The sequence below is a fragment of the Triplophysa rosa genome, linkage group LG6 (assembly GCF_024868665.1).
Source record: "Triplophysa rosa linkage group LG6, Trosa_1v2, whole genome shotgun sequence".
Classification (NCBI taxonomy): domain Eukaryota; kingdom Metazoa; phylum Chordata; class Actinopteri; order Cypriniformes; family Nemacheilidae; genus Triplophysa; species Triplophysa rosa.
In genome coordinates, this window is record NC_079895.1 from 15,243,275 (window position 1) to 15,261,098 (window position 17,824).

Below are 17,824 nucleotides of genomic sequence, written 5' to 3' on the forward strand. Positions count from 1 at the left end.
TATTAGATAATCCACAGTGCTTTTACTTACATTGCAAAATATTGACATACGCACACATATGATGATGTCGTAATATATAGGCTAAAGAATTATACTTATAATACTCGTTAATGCCGTTTACTGTAACACATTACAGCTTAAATAAGAACGTGAGTCGCAAGGTGCTTGTTATACAAATAAGTTTAACAAATAGACAAATTACTCTTGAAGTACAATCATTGACAAAGACTGCCCATTTATTCTTAGAAAAATAAAGATGAAAATATTTGAATATTGCACTTAAGAATATTCTTAAAAACTTTCTGTAATTTATCTTAAGAAAGTTCTTATATTTTCTCTTAAGAACAGTTTTGCATGTCCTGCATGTTTGTTTGTGAATTATGGAAGAATCTGATAGAACTGAATTGATAGGTGTGGTAGTGTGTGCTGCTTGCATATGCCAGTGAGTTACAGTATGCTGGGAAATGTCTTAATATTGTTGTTGCTGGTCCAGAAAAGCATTGTTGCAATCATGAGGTGTAAATCCTGTATGATGGAGGATGTGTACAGGTGTTGATATAGTCCTTCAGGTTGTGATCATAGTTTGTAACTTGTCAATGTAATCCTGTAAAAGATAGAGGTGTTTATACGCATGGTGCCCTATAGGCTAATTAAAAACTTTATTGTGTGCATGTGTATGTGGGGGGTCCATAAAACACTTGTGCCCAGGGGCCTCTGAATTTTTAATCCGGGCCTGCTGACTGTCCAATGGCCAGGTATTTTTAGCCCTCCCCTCCAGGCCCAATTTACAACAAACCAATCAAAAAGGGAAGGGAAAAAAATGCCCTGCCCTACATTTTTTTCTAATTTCAGAAGCCGTTTCACTCGGATACACGTTACGGTACGGAAAAGCAGTCAATCGCAACTTCCGTTTCATGGTGACTTTGATGCTCTGGCGCGACATTTAAAGCTTGATGTCGACTAGTCACAGATCATGTGATTTTTTGACACTGTACCTTTAAGATGACGACGGGACAGATATCATTCCAACCCGGTTCAGCGCGATTCTGTCACACTCCTGGCAATAATATATGTTCTTATCTTGTCCTGCTTCCGCACGCAACATTCACAATGTGTCCTGTTTTCGTCCGCAACATTCACGATTTGTTCTGATGCCGCAAAAGCTCGCAGGTAAAGCCTTACGTTTCATTGCGCTAGCTTCTACACACAGATCTTTTAATATTATAGGATAGTCTGTACTTGTTCCCCATTCAATAAAACACAAAATAAACAGAATAAATAAAAATGTTTCTCATATTGGCTGCTGTGTCATTGAGGTGCTGCGTTTGTTAGTCATGCCGTCACAAACAAACTCTGTATTCTGTTGTTTCATCTATTAGTGCAAAATAAACATTGTATGTATGATGTAAACATATTATGAGACCTCCCGGCATTTTCGGAACACAAATAAAGATATTAAGGTGACATCCGAGTGATTTCCAGGCCTCCTCATAGACATAATGGTTCCCTTTCGAGAACGGTTCACTTCGACATGGGGGGTTATCCTCCAATCACTAACCTCCTGAAACCTTATTGCACAACGGCAGTACATTCCAAACTGTACTGGGCCAATGACGCTGAAGACGGCGCTGAGGGGCGGAGCCACCTCCACTATAATAAGCGCCGTCCAAGCGGCATAACTAGCGGTCTTCCCTCTAGGCAGTCCAGATGTTGCTGTGCACGATTAATCGCGGTTACCACTAAATCCTGCCGAAATCGAGCTGGCTGCGATTATGCAAGGCATCGATTATTTATTTATGCGTGGTTTGTCCGTGAAGCACGGCTCTGGGATCAGTAGGAAATGCTGCGAGTTTGAGTCGCTTATAACGTGCATTTAAAAAAGCAACACCTGTCAAACATGATCATTATAAATATACTTTAGTATCATGAAAATACCTGCGGAGGCTTGAGGAACAGTGATAAAAACATGTCCTTAGGCATATCCTAGAACTATGTGTGTTATGGTCTTCTTCTGCAGTGCGTATTTGGAGTTTCTGCACGAGAGCGCCCTCTGGCTTTTGAATGCAGCAGCATTTTACCGTACTTCACTCACAAGTTGTGCATAAGTCACACATATTTTTGGTTAATCGTGCACAAGTCTAGTCGCGGATGTACGTGTTGTGTGCGGAGCCCGTCGACCCCTCCCCACACGCACGAGCACTGTATCCTCTGCTTGGGCCTTGCTCATGCAGAGGCAGCTATGGCCGGGTCGGGCTGCCCGCACGGTGAATACCTTCCAGTGCGGGTGCTCAGATCTAGGTGCAACGTAGCGCTTGGTGGGTTCGCTAAGCAGTGCCCTACTGCTGCCAACGAGCCTCTGGTGGGTGTGCAGCCGGAGAGGGAGAGAGGGCGTGAGCCGGAAGCGCCCCCTACATCTCTTACTCCACGCTCACCAGTGCAGTTCACCGCAGATAGCCTGCATCCTGCGCTAGGGGCTTCTGAATTGATCTTCTTCGGGGATCGGCGGACGAGGATGACACCATGTCCCTGGCTGTGTCCGAGAAGGACTGGGCGCAGTCTGCCGAAGACAGCTCTGAGGTTGAGGGCCCGTGCTATTTCATAACGAGCTCGTCCGGATACTGACCAAGGCTGTGCAGGACCTGGGGTTAGAGTCCGGAGAAGCTCCACAGGAGCAAACTTGACACGTGGTTCCTTAACTCGGGCCACCAAGCTGCTGCTCCGAGAAAGAGAGCCCCTTTTCTCTCTCTTTCTGCAACCCGCCGGCCACCTACGCAAGCCCCTTCAGTGGCTTCTTCATCAGTGGCGGGGAGTTCGGAGCCTGCGGTTCGGCCCAAGACCCCTGACTCGAGTCACCAAGGAGGCAGCGCAAGAAGCCCGGGTCGGGAACTGCCGTGCCGGGCGCCAAGCCTCGATCCTGATGAGTCGGGAGAGAGGAGGAATGTCTCCGATTGCTCCCTTGGCGGTTGCAGGCGACACCGAGAATGTTCTATTTGTGTATGTCAAAAATGCAATAAACATGTTGACTTGTCACAAAAAGAGCAATTTCCTCCTCCTCATACCTTAAGTATGCATGGTCCCTGGCATAAGTGCAGTGATCCGTTGCCAAGCTCAGCAAATAGCACTCAGCCTCTAAGTGTGCCGCTATAATGCGTGCTGCAGAGAGAGACGAGTCAGAACGAGCAATGCGAAGTGCTCCGTCCCCTATCTCAGCGATGGGAAGCGTGGCGCTTCCGCTGGGGTGAGTTTACGGCTAATGTAGACCACGGGGTGCTCCACTTTCTCCCGGGTCTGTGACAGTACCGCTCCCAGTCCGGTGTCCGAGGCGTCGGTCTGGAAATCGGGCACATGCAGCACGGGGGCGGACGACAGCGTCTTTTTCAGTGCCTGGAATGCTTGCTCCGTTTCCCGGGTCCACTTCACGTCCTCCGGCTGCCCCTTTTTGGTCAGGTCGGTCAGGGGACTGGCTATGGATGAAAAGTTGGGGATGAAGCACCGATAGTAACCCGCCAGCCCCAGGAAGGCACATACCTGGGACTTGTTGCGGGGTCGGGGGGCATCCCGGACGGCTTCCACCTTCGACCCGGTATCCCAGGTACTGGGCTTTGGCTAGTCCGAGGTGGCACTTCTTGGGATTCGCCGTTAAGCCTGCCTTCCGGAGGTCCATCAGCACTCTCCGCACTCTGTCCAGGTGGGTGTCCCAGGACCCCAAGTGGATGACCAGGTCATCTATATACGTGGCCGCGTGCGCATGATGGGGTCGCAGCAAGACATCCATCATCCACTGGAAGGTGGCAGGCGCCCCGTGCAACCCAAATGGCAGTATACTGCCAGTGTCCGGAGGGGGTGCTAAACGCTGTCTTTTCGCGGGACTTTGGGGAGAGGGGCACCTGCCAATATCCCTTTGTTGGTCATCCACTCGGGGCATCGGGTATCCGTCGAAGCTGGACACCTCATTGAGTCGCCGAAAGTCATTACAGAAGTGGAGAGTGCTATCTGGTTTTCAGGACCATTACGATGGGACTGGACCAGGGGCTGCGGGAGGGCTCTATCACCCCCATCTCCTTCATCCTGGTGATCTCCTCCTCTATAGCCAGTCGACGAGTCTCTGGCACCTGGTAGGGCTGCTGTCTAACCACGACTCCAGGTGGTGTTCGGATCTCGTGCTGCATCATCCGAGTCTGCCCGGGCTTTGCAGAAAAGACGTCTCGGAACTGACTGACCAGGGTCTGGAGCTCTTTCTTCTGGATGGGGGACAGCTGTTCTCCCATCGGGATTACGGGTGGCTCGTCTGTGGCGAACCCCGCCATCTGGGCTGGGGTGGCAACCCACTTTTTCAGCAAGTTGACATGGTACAGCTGTTCCTCCCGTCGTTGTCCCGGCTGACGGATAACGGTAGTTGACTGGCCCAACTTTCTCCATGATGGTGTACGGCCCTCTCCAGGAGACCAAGAACTTAGAGGTGGCTGTGGGGGTCAGGACTAACACTCTGTCGCCGGGCTGGAACTCTCGAGGCTGTGTGGGCCAGTCATACCACCGTTGTTGGGCGCGCTGGGCCTCGACGAGGTGTTCCTTTACGATGGGCATTACTCGATCTATGCGGGCCCGCATATCTGCTGGACGTGCTCTATCAGGCTGCGGTGAGGTGCTAGTTGCTGCTCCCAGGCGTCCCGGGCCACATCCAGCAGGCCGCGGGGCTGCCGGCCGAAAAGGAGTTCAAAGGGCGTGAAGCCGGTGGACGCCTGGGGCACTTCCTGAACACCGAAGAGCACATAGGGCAGCAGGAGGTCCCAGTCGTGCCCATCCTCTGCCACCACTCGACGGAGCATCCTCTTCAAGGTCTGATTGAACCTCTCAAATAGCTGGGGCTAGTAGCCCCAGTAGCATCGGCACCGGTAGGTCATCCACAATCCCGATCTCCAGCGTCCACGATCCCGGGCCGGCGGCCACAGTTACCTGGCACGCTGGCACACTCCGGGTGTCCTCGTGGACACAGGTGATCGTGATGGAGGACTTCCCACTGGCCTGGGGGTGCACAATCCCTGGCTGGACCAGCGTGTCCCGGAGTCCAGCGTGGCGGTGACTGGTCGACCCTCCACCCGGACCGTTCGCCAGGGAGCTCCGGACGGCATGGCCTGGTGCACCGCACAATCCGACAGCCAAGCGGGGGTCCAGTGGAAGCGGGCTCGGTGGGCATAGGCTCGTCCGGAGGCGGGGGTGCTCCGGGTCTGTGTACTCGAAGTGCCCTCCTGGGGTCGCCAAGCCGGGGTTACCTTCGGGGGCAGCACTCATGCTGTCTCTCCAGCATCTCGGGCTGCCGAGGATTCTGCCAATTCCACCGCTTCAACGACCTCGCGGAGGTTAGTGGGGCCTCTCATATTGACCGCTGATCGGTAGCGCCGGGGAAGAGCTCGTAGCAGCCGGTCAACCACCACACGTTCGGCCACTTGGGAGGCTGAAGGTTCTCCGGATAACAGCCACAACTGTCCCAGCCGGGTCAGTTTGGCCGCTTGGGCCCGAACCGGTACTTGTTCCTCATACGACCACTGCTGAAACTGCCTATACTACTGTATAGTACCTATACAGTATTGTTGCATACTTTGTATCTTCGAAGAGTGTTTAGCTTGATCAAATTTATAAAATACACATACTGTCATGATATATAAATGTATGTAGGTTCCTACTTTAACCACTAGAAACAAACAGTCTCATCATTATAAATATAAACATTGCATGGTACCAGGAGTGGTAAGAGAAACGGATCGCTGTCATGGAAAGAGTGAAACCGCCTGACTCTGTGAACTGGACGGGAAATGTCGATTGTGAGTAGCGTACGTTTAAGCAACGATTTACACTGTATTTACAAGTTGTGGGACTTGACGAGGAGTCCTATGCACGGAAAATAGCCCTGCTACTCACAGTTGCAGGACCTCAATCGATAGAGGTGTTCAACATGCTCGTGTTTGATCGAGAAGAAGATAAAGGCAGTTACGACGTGGTGATTGGAAAGTTTGACTTGCACTGTTCACCGAAAAAGAACGAGACCTTTGAAAGGTATGTTTCGGTCTCGTTTGCAACAACAGGGAGAGACTTTTGTTAGTTTCCTAATGGACCTTAAACTTAAAGCAAGGACATGCAACTTTGGATTACTATATGATTCAATGATCTGTAACCAGATAGCATTCGGAATTAATTTTAAAAAAATGAGAGAGAGATTGATAAGAGAGACTGAACTCACATTGGCTGAAGCAGTGCGGATATGTCATGCAAGTGAACTAGCTCAGCAGCATGCTAAAACATTCAGTGACAACACAAAGACAAGTTGAAGTGACAGTTCATCTGTAGCAGCAGTGACTGGAAAAATGCAAAAATACAGCTCAAGAAAAATGAAACAGCAAAAGCAGAATGAAATGTTTAATTGCAAGAGATGTGGCAAAAGACACCAGCCGAACCAGTGCCCAGCCTACGGCAAAGCCTGTGCTAAATGTGGAGGGCAGAATCATTTTGCAAAACAATGCTTTTCCAAGAGTAAACAAAGTGGAAGTGGACATGTCCATATAGTGGAAGAAACTGCCCTCAGTGACACCTTCGTTGTTGGCATGGTGGAACAGGTGGACTCATATCAAGGAAGTTCAGAGAACACGGATGTGAGTGGTGTTATAGAAGACAAGTGGATAACAGCTCTGGAAATAAATGGAGTAAAAGTGTCAATCAAGCTGGACACAGGAGCAAAAGCCAACCTAATTTCTGAACAAGACATAAGAGAAATGAAAATAAAGCCACATATTAATCAGAAAACCGTGCAACTCAAAGCGTACAATGGACAGTTCATTGAAACAAAAGGAACATGCAGACTCAAGGTAAAAGTGAAAAAAGAGAATATCATCTCATGTTTGTAGTAGTTCCAGACGGACACGATTCTGTGTTGGCTGACAAGGCATGTGAAGACCTATGCCTAGTTAAAAGAGTGTACAACATAAAAGAAGCAAAAACACAAGACAGTGTAAATAATCTAGTGAAGACGTTTCCTGACATCTTTGAAGGGTTTGGAGTGCTGCCATTAACGTATGAGTTTCAGTTGAAAGAAGATGCAAAGCCAGTAGTTCATGCGCCGAGACGGGTCCCTGCTCCACTTCGAGACAAGCTAAAAGCAGAGCTAGAAAGAATGACATCAATGGGAGTCATAGAAAAGGTGGAACAGCCTACAGAATGATTGAATTCCATGGTCTGTGTGAAAAAAACAAATGGTGATCTACGTGTGTGTGGACCCAAAATACCTAAATGCAAACATTCAGAGTGCGCATCTATGTGGACGATATAATATTGTGGGGTTCCACATTTGAGCAGCATAATGAGAGGCTGATGGAAGTACTACAGTGAGTACAGAACTACGGGCTGAAGCTGAATAAGGAGAAGTGTCAGTTTGGAGTGAAGGAAATCACATTTCTTGGAGACAAGCTGTCAGAGGGAGGTGTTCAACCAGACCAGAGTACAATACAAGCAATGCTTAACATGCCCAGACCCACATACAAGAAGGCTGTACAGAGAGTGATGGGGATGATAAACTTCATTGGAAAATTCATACCAAATCTCTCTTCAAAGACAGTGTACATGACAGAACGGATACATAACAAGAGTGAATTCAAGTGGACAGGCAGTCATGAACGTGAATGGGGTCGATTAAAGACTCTCCTAACTACGGCGCCATTACTAACTTTCTTTGATCCATCAAAAAGGACAAAGATTTCAACAGATGCATCTAAGGCTCTATTGGGAGCGGTGCTTCTGCAGGCAGAGGGAGAAAACTGGAGGCCAGTTGCATATGCCTCAAGAACGATGACTTCATCTGAGTGTCGTTACGCTCAAATAGAAAAAGAATGCCTTGGACTGGTGTATGGAGTGAAAAAGTTTCACAGCTACGTGTACAGCCGTTCAATTTTTGTGGCGGAGATGGACCACAAACCATTAATAGCCATCATCAAGAAAATTTTTAACGAGATGTCCTCAAGAATCCAACGGCTGATGATGAAGCTTCAAAGATATGATTTTGATTTAATCTACAGACCAGGCAAGTACATAGTACTGGCAGATGCCCTGTCCAGGGCCACCACGCAAAGAGAAAAATCTCATGAGAGCTCCACAGAGGCTGATGTGACTCTTCATGTGAACATGGTTGCTGATGCTCTTCCAGTATCTGATGCGAAGTCCAAGCAAATAGCAGATGAAACAGCAAGGATCTACAGATGGTCATTAAAAATCTGAATGAAGGATGGCCACGAGGAGCGTGTTCTCAGTACTACAACATAAGATCAGAGTGTTGTCAAAGGACTTCTACTGAGACAAAACAGAATTGTTATACCTCAATCACTGTGACAGGATATGATGAAAAGACTGCACGAGGGACACTTGGGAGCAGAAACGTGTAAAAGGCAGGCCAGAACAGCTGTCTGTTGGCCATGAATGAATGGTGACATTGACAGAATGGTGTCAAGCTGTGAAATCTGCTTAAAGCATCAAGCAAAGCAGCAAAAGGAGCCAATGATCATAATTCACCCACATTGGGAGCCATGGCAGAAAATAGGAACTGATTTGTTTGCACTGCATGGAAAGACTTATCTGCTAGTAACTGATTACCTGTCAAACTACCCAGAAATGGCACTCCTCCCGAATACATCTGCTGCCTGTGTTATTACACACATGAAATCAATCTTTGCAAGACACGGAATTCCACAGGTGGTCTGCAGTGACAGCGGGCCGTGCTACAGTAGCAAAGAATTCCAGGACTTTCCTGTGGAGTATGATTTTAAACACGTGACATCCAGGAGAAGGGAGTACAGATAGTAATACAACTACTCAAGAAGGCAGTAGTAGTAAACTATCGTGCTGAACTATCGTGCTTCTCCACTTGAGCATGGTTTGTCTCCTGCTGAGATTTTAATGGGATGCAAATTACGCACTACATTGCCTTACGTAACAAAGCCAAACAAAAACAGAGCCTGGAGAAAGAAACATATGCACCTGAAACAGAGACAAAAAGCAAATTATGACAAGACATCCAGAAGTCTGGGACCACTGGCTACAAAGGACACAGTAAGACTTGAGGATAAAAATACCTGGAATAGAACGGGCAAAGTCCTAGAGGAGGTTAATCCGAGATCCTACACAGTCAAAACAGAGGATGGTCAAATCCTAAAAAGGAATAGAAGGAGTCTGTTAAAAACACAAGAAACAATGCCAGTGGAAAATTCTGAAAACAACGCAGACAGTGAAACATCACCTGCAACACAGGGAACATCGCCAGACATAGACAGTAGAAAGCAAGATGAAGAAATACACTTACCTGTACAGAGAAGATCCAAACGCACAATAAATCCTCCTGATAGACTTAATCTCTGAATGAAACTTGTAGATTAAAGTGAACACAGACACTTTAAGCACTCACAAAGTATACAGTAAAAGAAGATTGAAATTTGAATGTGTTCAAGAATGTGACCTAAAGTGAATCGTTGTTAAGAATGTTATTGTGTAAACTGTATAGTCTAGTCTGTATAATGTTTACAGTGTTAACATGTTATTTTGTTGTTCTCTAAGTGTTCAGTAATTGAAAGAACATCTAAAGAAAAGGGGATGTCATGATATATAAATGTATGTAGGTTCCTACTTTAACCACTAGAGGTCAGTAGAGGTTTGCTTACCTAAGGTGGAAGTTGCTCGAGGAAGTTGTTAAGCGCTGCATGTGAAGATGTGAGCTGTAATAAAAAGACATCTGTTACAAACAGTCTCATCATTATAAATATAAACATTACAGATACAGCTGTACGTTTTTTTTCCGGAAAAAGATGAGGGCCTGGAGGTGTGCAGGGGGTGCGGAACTACAGCATGAGCACACAATACATCATCGCATTGATTCACTATAAGTTTGTGTTGTTTACATTATGCGCGTACACGCCGATTGCCAACAAAACACAGACATATGACTTACCGCGTGTGGTTCATGTCCGGCATCTTTTAGCGCTGGGACCGCACCATCTATCAGTTTCAAACGATCTCCAAATCCAGTGTTATATCCACCGTTTTATATAACATTCTTCACCGAAATGCAGTGAGCAATCAAACACAGCTAAACTTCCGTCAGCTGAGTGAAGTGGCATTGATGGGCGTGCTCTTTCTCATGCTAGCTGGTTGACGCGTGGACGTGCTCTTTCACTCACTGGATAATGTGTGGGCGTGCTTTTCCGGGAGAATTGTTCAATAAGGGACTTAGAACCCTTGTTACGAAACGGGAATCCATGTTCGAAAAAAACCCTGTACGAACCCTGGCGGAGTGAATCGAGCACCGAAATACTATGTTACACATTCAACTCGTTTTTTGACAAGTTGACCATGTTAAGCTTGAGAAGCCAGCACGTTTAACAGTGTAAAGAAGTCAGAATGCATAAAATAGCATGTTACCTCATCTTTAAATGATACCCTTGCATGTTTTTGTTAGAGCAGACCAGCACGTTTATGTGTAAATTATTTTCTCTATTTAGCTGCACTATAAGAAAGGTCTAGAGGAAATCCATCAGAAATATTCCCTGCCTCCTGATGTCCCGGAATTCATTCAGGCCAGATGTAACGCGTACAACATAAGCAATGTAAGTACAATTGTCTTATACAGTATAAAGATAAAATGGCTGCATATTCCTTTTTGGTGAAATTGATAGGATCATGTACAAGTGTACTGTCTCTGCTTTACAGAAATACTATAAGGTTGAATGGCTGAAGACTATCGCAAAGGGGTATGACTCGAAGCCTGATGCCATCCCTGTAATTGCAGCGAAGGCCGCAAGACACGCTGCTAGTGATGTAAGTAACAGTTTCTCAGCTTCATGGAATAATTATATATATAAAAAAAATGAAATCGAACAATACTGAATAAACTGTTGATTTATGCCTTTCAGGTTCAGTATAAGAAACAGTATATGAAGGATAGGGGTCATCATGTTGGCTTCCGTAGTATACAGGATGACCCCTTGCTGGTGCACTACATGCAGGTGGCTAAGATGCAGAGTGAAAAGAACTACAAGAAGGATTACCACAAGGCCAAGTTGAAGTACCACACCCCTGTAGATATGATGAGTATGGCACATGCCAAGCATGCATCTAAAGTTCAAACGTTTGCAGGATACAAGCAGCCTATTCATCGCTACACCCTGCTCCCTGATGCCATGAATCTGAATTTAGCTCGCTCCATGAACATCAGCTCCAGTGATGTAAGAAAACACATTTTCGATTATGAGTTGTACATACAGTAGTACATAAAGTATGTGTGAGTGTGCATTTATGTATACATTTGGATGAGAATGTGTGCACTGAAACATTCTGTTTAATCCCACTAGTACCAGTATAAACTGGAATATGAGAACTACGTAAAAGGCACCGGTTGGATTCCTATTGGTTCACTGGACGTTGAAAAAGCTAAGGCTGCTGGTGCGGCTCTCAATGAGAAGAAGTACAGGCAGCACCCAGACACTATCAAGTTCACCAGTGTCCTGGACACCCCAGTCATGGAACAAGCCAAACTAAATGCCCAGCAGCTCAGCGATGTGAGGGATTTATCACTTTTAGCTCATAAATATGAATTAAATTGCAGGGGGGCCAACAATGGAGCCCTGTGGTACTGTTTTTGAAATTCTCTCTAAATCTTGTAAATATTGTTCCACAGAGACTGTACAAAGCCAGTGGTGAGAAGTTTATGCACACATACCATCTCCCTGCTGATGCACCCGAGCTCCTGCAGGCCAAATATAATGCTGTCAATGTTAGCAAGGTGAGAATTTTGCATATCTTATACACAATTTTTAAGTCAGTTATTGGTATCTAGTTCAACTGTAACCTTTTGTTTATTCTTTTTTAGACCTACTATACATATGCACACAAGCAGGATCTCCTGAAAGGTCATCATATGAAGCATGATGCCATTCCTATAGTCGCTGCCAAATCCTCTAGAGATATTGCTAGTGATGTAAGCAAACAATATTTCATTGATTAATATTTGATTTGTTTTGTGAATCGATGACTCAATTGTGTTGTATTATTTTTAATAGTACAAATATAAGCTTGCATATCAGAAGGCCAGGGGTCATCACGTTGGCTTCCGTAGTCTTCAGGATGACCCCTTGCTCGTGCACTACATGAAGGTGGCTAAGATGCAAAGTGAAAGGAACTACACAAAGGATTACCACAAGGCCAAGCTGAAGTACCACACCCCTGTGGACATGCTTAGCGTCGTACATGCCAAGCAAGCATCTAAAGTTCAAACAAATGCAGGCTACAAAAAGCTCACCCACAACTATGTCCTCCTACCAGATGCCATGCACATTGGACTGGCTCGTAACATGATGGAGATCCAAAGCGATGTAAGATCATCTTATAATACTGGGTCTATTTTATTCAATTAAACGTTTTACTTGTGTATTGACAACATTATTAATGAATCTTTTTTTATCCTTACAGAATGTGTATAAATCAGAGTTTAACAACATCTACAAAGGAGCAGGTTGGGTTCCAATAGGTTCCATTGATGTTGAGAAGGCCAAGGCGGCCAAAGCTGCCCTCGATGAGAAGTCATATAGAAAACATCCTGGTAGCTTGAAATTTACCAGTCTGACGGACCAGATGAACATGGTCTTGGCCATGAACAACTCAAAACTACAAAATAAAGTACAAGATATTTAAATGGCTATCATGGATAGTTATCAAAATAAAATAAAAATGATTGCAAAGATGTATGGATTCACTTTCTGTGCACTTTTAGGCTGCCTATAAAGCCTCTGGAGAGAAATTCATGCACACCTACCATTTACCTCCGGATGCCCCAGAGTTCCAGCAGGCCAAGTATAATGCCCAGACAATGAGTCAGGTAAAGTAAAATGAAAATAGACGTTTTTAATTGTACTGTAGTAGCACATAACTTACAAATCAAACATGAAACCAAACTTGTTTTTGTAGTCACACTACAAGGCTCAGTGGCTTGCAGACATCGCCAAAGGCTATGACATGAAAGCTGATGCTATTCCTATTGTTGCTGCTAAACTAGGAAGACACATTGCCAGTAATGTAAGTGCAAGTTATTTTTGTACCAATTACCTCAGCTGTGGCCTAGTGGTTAGAGAGTTGGACTTGTAGCCAGAAGGTCGCTGGTTCAATTCTCAGTGCCACCAGGAAATGACTGAAGTGCCCTTGAGCAAGGCACCTTACCCCCGTTTGCTCTGCAGTGGTAACTGCCCACTGCACCGTACTCGTAAGTCGCTTTGGATAAAAGCATCTGCCAAATGAATAAATGTAAATGTAAATTGTTTTTTTACAGTATCAGTACAAGAAAGAATTTGAGAAGGCAAGAGGTCACCACATTGGTTTACGTAGTCTCCAGGATGACCCCTTGCTTGTGCACTACATGGAGGTGGCTAAAATTCAGAGTGAAAGAAACTACAAGAAGGATTATCACAAGGCCAAGCTGAAGTACCACACCCCTGTAGATATGCTGAGTATCATTCAGGCCAAGCACGCCTCAATGATTCAGACGTACGCAGGATACAAGCAACACCACCATCGCTACACCCTGCTTCCTGGTGCCATGAACCTGGAGTTAGCTCGCTCCATGAATGCCAGCTCCAGTGATGTGAGCCATTTCTCTAATTTAAGATTCCAACATTTTAGCAGAAACTAATGTCAGTGGTATAATTACAGAACCAGACACAGCAGAGACATACTTTATTATGCACCATTAAGCTGTGAGTGGGACCTCAGTAAGATTGAAGTGGGATCTTTGAATTTAAATAATTGTTTTGCCTTTTCTTTGTTTCCCAGGTTGAGTACAAGAGTGAATACAACACCACTATGAAAGGTGTTGGATGGGTGCCTATTGGTTCACTGGGAGTAGAGACCGCAAAGATTGGAGGAAAGATTCTGAGTGACTATAAATACCGCACTCACCCCTCCAATTACACCTTCCACAAGCTTATGGATTCTATGGACCTTGCTTTGGCTACTGCTAACAACAAGATCATGGACAAGGCAAGTCTGAATTCAGTTTATTTTCACTGGGTTGACTGGTGTGGAATTAATGGTCCATGCATCAACATTAAACATATTTGTTATTGTTATAGAAAGCATACCATGCTGCCTGGGAGAAGGACAAGCTCAAAATTCATGTGATGCCCGACAGTCCTGAAATTATCCTGGCCAAGGCCAATTCATTAACCATGAGTCAGGTATGATTTATAGTGTAGTTTTTGATTGAGACAAATATTCTCATGATGAATTCTTATAATGAATACAAGCTGCCAATGCAGTAGTTAGGGTTTGTTATGTTGCTTAACTATTTGTTCTTTTCTTTGTATTTTCAGAAACTCTACAAAGCTGGCCTTGAGGAAATGTATAAAAAGGGCTATGATCTCAAACCAGATGCTATTTCTATTGTGGCTGCCAAAGCCTGCAGGAATATTGCCAGCGATGTGAGTTTTACATCATTTTCAAAAGATTCAAAAATGTTTGCAAAATCATTGATGTGGTGGCACAACTACGGCATCTTTTCTGCCATTACAGTACAAGTACAAGTTGGCATACGAGAAGGCAAGAGGTCACCACGTTGGCTTCCGTAGTCTCCAGGATGATCCCTTGCTGGTGCACTACATGCAGGTGGCTAAGATACAGAGTGAAAGACACTACAAGAAGGATTACCACAAGGCCAAGCTGAAATACCACACCCCTGTAGATATGCTGAGTATCGTTCAGGCCAAGCACGCTTCGACGGTTCAGACGTATGCAGGATACAAGCAGCACCACCATCGCTACAACCTGCTTCCTGATGCCATGAACCTGATGTTAGCTCGCTCCATGAACATCAGCTCAAGCGATGTAAGTCATCCAAATAAAAAAGTAAAAGTTTAAGAAACTTTTTACCTATCATTGCATTTTAAAATGATTGTTGCTATTTTTTAGGTTGAGTACAAGAGTGAATACAACAGCACTATGAAAGGTGTCGGATGGGTGCCTATTGGTTCACTGGGAGTAGAGACCGCAAAGATTGGAGGAAAGATTCTGAGTGACCAAAAGTACCGCACTCACCCCTCCAATTACACCTTCCACAAGCTTATGGATTCTATGGACCTTGCCTTGGCTACTGCCAACAACAAGATCATGGACAAAGTAGGCAACACTTTTGCAATATCTACTGTGGGATGTAAACTCTACTTGATCTGATTTTTAATCTGAATCTATATTATTACAGCAAGCATACACAGATGCTTGGAACAAGGATAAGACAAAAATTCACATCATGCCCGACAGTCCTGAGATTCTTCTTGCGAAGGCTAATGCGATCAACATGAGTGAGGTACGTCTACTGTATTTGTAGAATCTTTTAACAGGCTGATCATAGATTCAAGTTTCTTTTGTATTCTAATATGTGTAACACGTTTTTGAACACAGAAAGCCTACAAAGCAGGATTGGAAGCCCTGAAGAAGAAAGGTTACGACCTTAAAGCTGATGCTGTAGCGGTGGTTGCAGCTAGAACCTCCACAAACATTGCCAGCGACGTACGTAACATTGAGATAATCATATGTTTCGGTCTATAGTTTTTCCCTTTTTCACTTCTACAAATACTTCTCTACAGATACTAATATATTCATTTTCTCATTCATGTTCTTATTACAGTACAAGTACAAAAAGGAGTACAACAAGGCAAGAGGACATCACATTGGCGTCCGTAGTATTCAGGACGACCCTTTGCTGGTGCACTACATGGGGGTGGCCAAGATACAGAGTGATAAACTCTACAAGAAGGATTACCACAAGGCCAAGCTGAAGTATCACACACCTGTGGACATGCTTAGCGTCGTACATGCCAAGCAGGCTACAGCTGCACAGACCTATGCTGGATACAGGCACCACATTTCTCATTATAAAGTTCTGCCCGATGCAATGAACCTCGTGCTTGCACGTAACATGCAGATGATCGCAAGTGATGTAAGTCTGAGCTATTCATCTAAATATTTTATACTTAAGACTATACCGACCTGTAAGCATTATATGTTTAGAATCACTTTTAGTTGTGAAATATAAGTCGTTATATATTATATAGTGGATATGACAGCATTTTCACCCTTCTTGCAGAACATCTACAAATCTGAGTATAACAGTTATATCAAAGGAATTGGATGGATTCCCATTGGATCTCTGGAAGTGGAGAAAGCAAAGAATGCCAGCAAAATAGGCAGCGAGAAACAGTACCGTACACACCCTAGTAACTTTAAGTTTACTAAAGAAACGTCTTCTATGGATTTGGTCTTAGCTGCGACCAACAATGACATCAATAATAAGGTAAAATTGAAGCCACCTGACTTGACGTTGTGGTTTGTTATAGACCGTATGTTTGAATCATTTCCCATATATCTTGTCTTCAGCAAAAATATATTGCTGCATGGGAAAAAGACAAAACCAAGATTCACATTATGCCAGATGCTATGGACGTGGCACTTGCTCGTCAGAATAAAGCTAACTACAGTGAGGTTAGTGATACAATTCATACTTGTTGATTTATTCTAAACTATAAATGCACTTAAATGTCAATTATCCTGAAAATTATCCTTTTTTACTCATTCCTTTAGAAACAGTACAAACTTGCCAATGAACTAGCAAAGAAAAAGGGATACGATCTGCGTGCAGATGCTATCCAGATTCAAGCTGCCAAGGCAACCACTGCTATTGCTAGTAATGTAAGTTTTCTTCCATTTTTGGACCCAACATTTAAATACCGTGTTCTTACCAGAATTTAGTACATTAACACTTTTAATAAATTTGACAGTACAAATACAAGGCTGGTTATCGTAAGCAAGTTGGTCATCATATCGGAGCCCTCAGTATCCAAGATGATCCACTGCTCATGCTGGCCCTGAACTCAGCTAAGATTGCCAGTGATGCTCTCTACAGGAAGGACTTTGACAAATCCAAAACAAAGTTCCACCTTCCTGTGGACATGCTGGCATTTGAACTGGCCAAGAAGAACCAGATCCAGGTCAATGATGCCAATTACAGAACCTACCTGCACAACTGGACCTGCCTGCCAGACTCAAATGATGTTGTCAAGGCCAGACAAGTGTATGACCTCCAGAGTGATGTAAGTATTAAAACACTGTGGATCTGTCTGTATATGTAATGTTGCAAACAGAAAAATACATAGAGAAACAACACATCATGCATTGGCTGTATAAGCTTAGTATGCAAACCACTCTTGTTGTGTACATTTTTCTTAGGCTGTGTACAAGGCTGATCTGAAATGGCTTCAAGGTCTCGGATGGGTCCCGATTGGTTCCCTTGATGTTGAAAAAGCGAAAAAAGCTGGAGAAATCCTGAGTGACAAAGGTTATCGTCAGCACCCAAGCAACTTCAAGTTTACCATCACAACTGAAGACATGCCACTCGTTTTGGCCAAAGCCAATAATGAGATCATGAACAAGGTACTTGTACATACATACTATACCTAGACACATATGCAAACATGTTTGAATATTTTAATATTGGGATTTAATGTTGTCTCAAATCTATCAGTCAAAATATGCTGAAGTGTGGAACAAGGACAAGACACAGATTCACATCATGCCTGATGCGATGGACGTGGTGCTTGCAAAGCAAAACAAGATCATCTATAGTGAGGTCAGTCTTCCACATTGTTATTCAATACCCGGTAATCACCATGAGTAAAATATAAATTAAAAGCAATAAACGCACTTGTATGAAAGCTCATGCAATATCTTTTGCTGTTGCGTCAAGTTGTTTACATTT

General features: G+C 44.4%; 1 protein-coding gene across 1 annotated transcript in view; it reads left to right on the plus strand.

Moving 5' to 3' along the window:
• neb (nebulin) overlaps window positions 1-17,824 on the plus strand; it is a 69,262-nt gene that overhangs the window by 11,790 nt on the left and 39,648 nt on the right. The window contains exons 24-48 of the mRNA XM_057335645.1: window positions 10,530-10,634; window positions 10,738-10,845; window positions 10,941-11,252; window positions 11,379-11,585; window positions 11,705-11,809; window positions 11,897-12,004; window positions 12,087-12,398; window positions 12,496-12,702; window positions 12,797-12,901; window positions 12,991-13,098; window positions 13,349-13,660; window positions 13,849-14,055; window positions 14,148-14,252; window positions 14,388-14,495; window positions 14,587-14,898; window positions 14,983-15,189; window positions 15,272-15,376; window positions 15,472-15,579; window positions 15,698-16,009; window positions 16,157-16,363; window positions 16,447-16,551; window positions 16,651-16,758; window positions 16,848-17,159; window positions 17,296-17,499; window positions 17,591-17,695. Of these exons, the coding sequence (XP_057191628.1) occupies window positions 10,530-10,634; window positions 10,738-10,845; window positions 10,941-11,252; window positions 11,379-11,585; window positions 11,705-11,809; window positions 11,897-12,004; window positions 12,087-12,398; window positions 12,496-12,702; window positions 12,797-12,901; window positions 12,991-13,098; window positions 13,349-13,660; window positions 13,849-14,055; window positions 14,148-14,252; window positions 14,388-14,495; window positions 14,587-14,898; window positions 14,983-15,189; window positions 15,272-15,376; window positions 15,472-15,579; window positions 15,698-16,009; window positions 16,157-16,363; window positions 16,447-16,551; window positions 16,651-16,758; window positions 16,848-17,159; window positions 17,296-17,499; window positions 17,591-17,695 (4,494 nt within the window). The remainder of the gene's footprint in view (window positions 1-10,529; window positions 10,635-10,737; window positions 10,846-10,940; window positions 11,253-11,378; window positions 11,586-11,704; window positions 11,810-11,896; window positions 12,005-12,086; window positions 12,399-12,495; window positions 12,703-12,796; window positions 12,902-12,990; window positions 13,099-13,348; window positions 13,661-13,848; window positions 14,056-14,147; window positions 14,253-14,387; window positions 14,496-14,586; window positions 14,899-14,982; window positions 15,190-15,271; window positions 15,377-15,471; window positions 15,580-15,697; window positions 16,010-16,156; window positions 16,364-16,446; window positions 16,552-16,650; window positions 16,759-16,847; window positions 17,160-17,295; window positions 17,500-17,590; window positions 17,696-17,824) is intronic.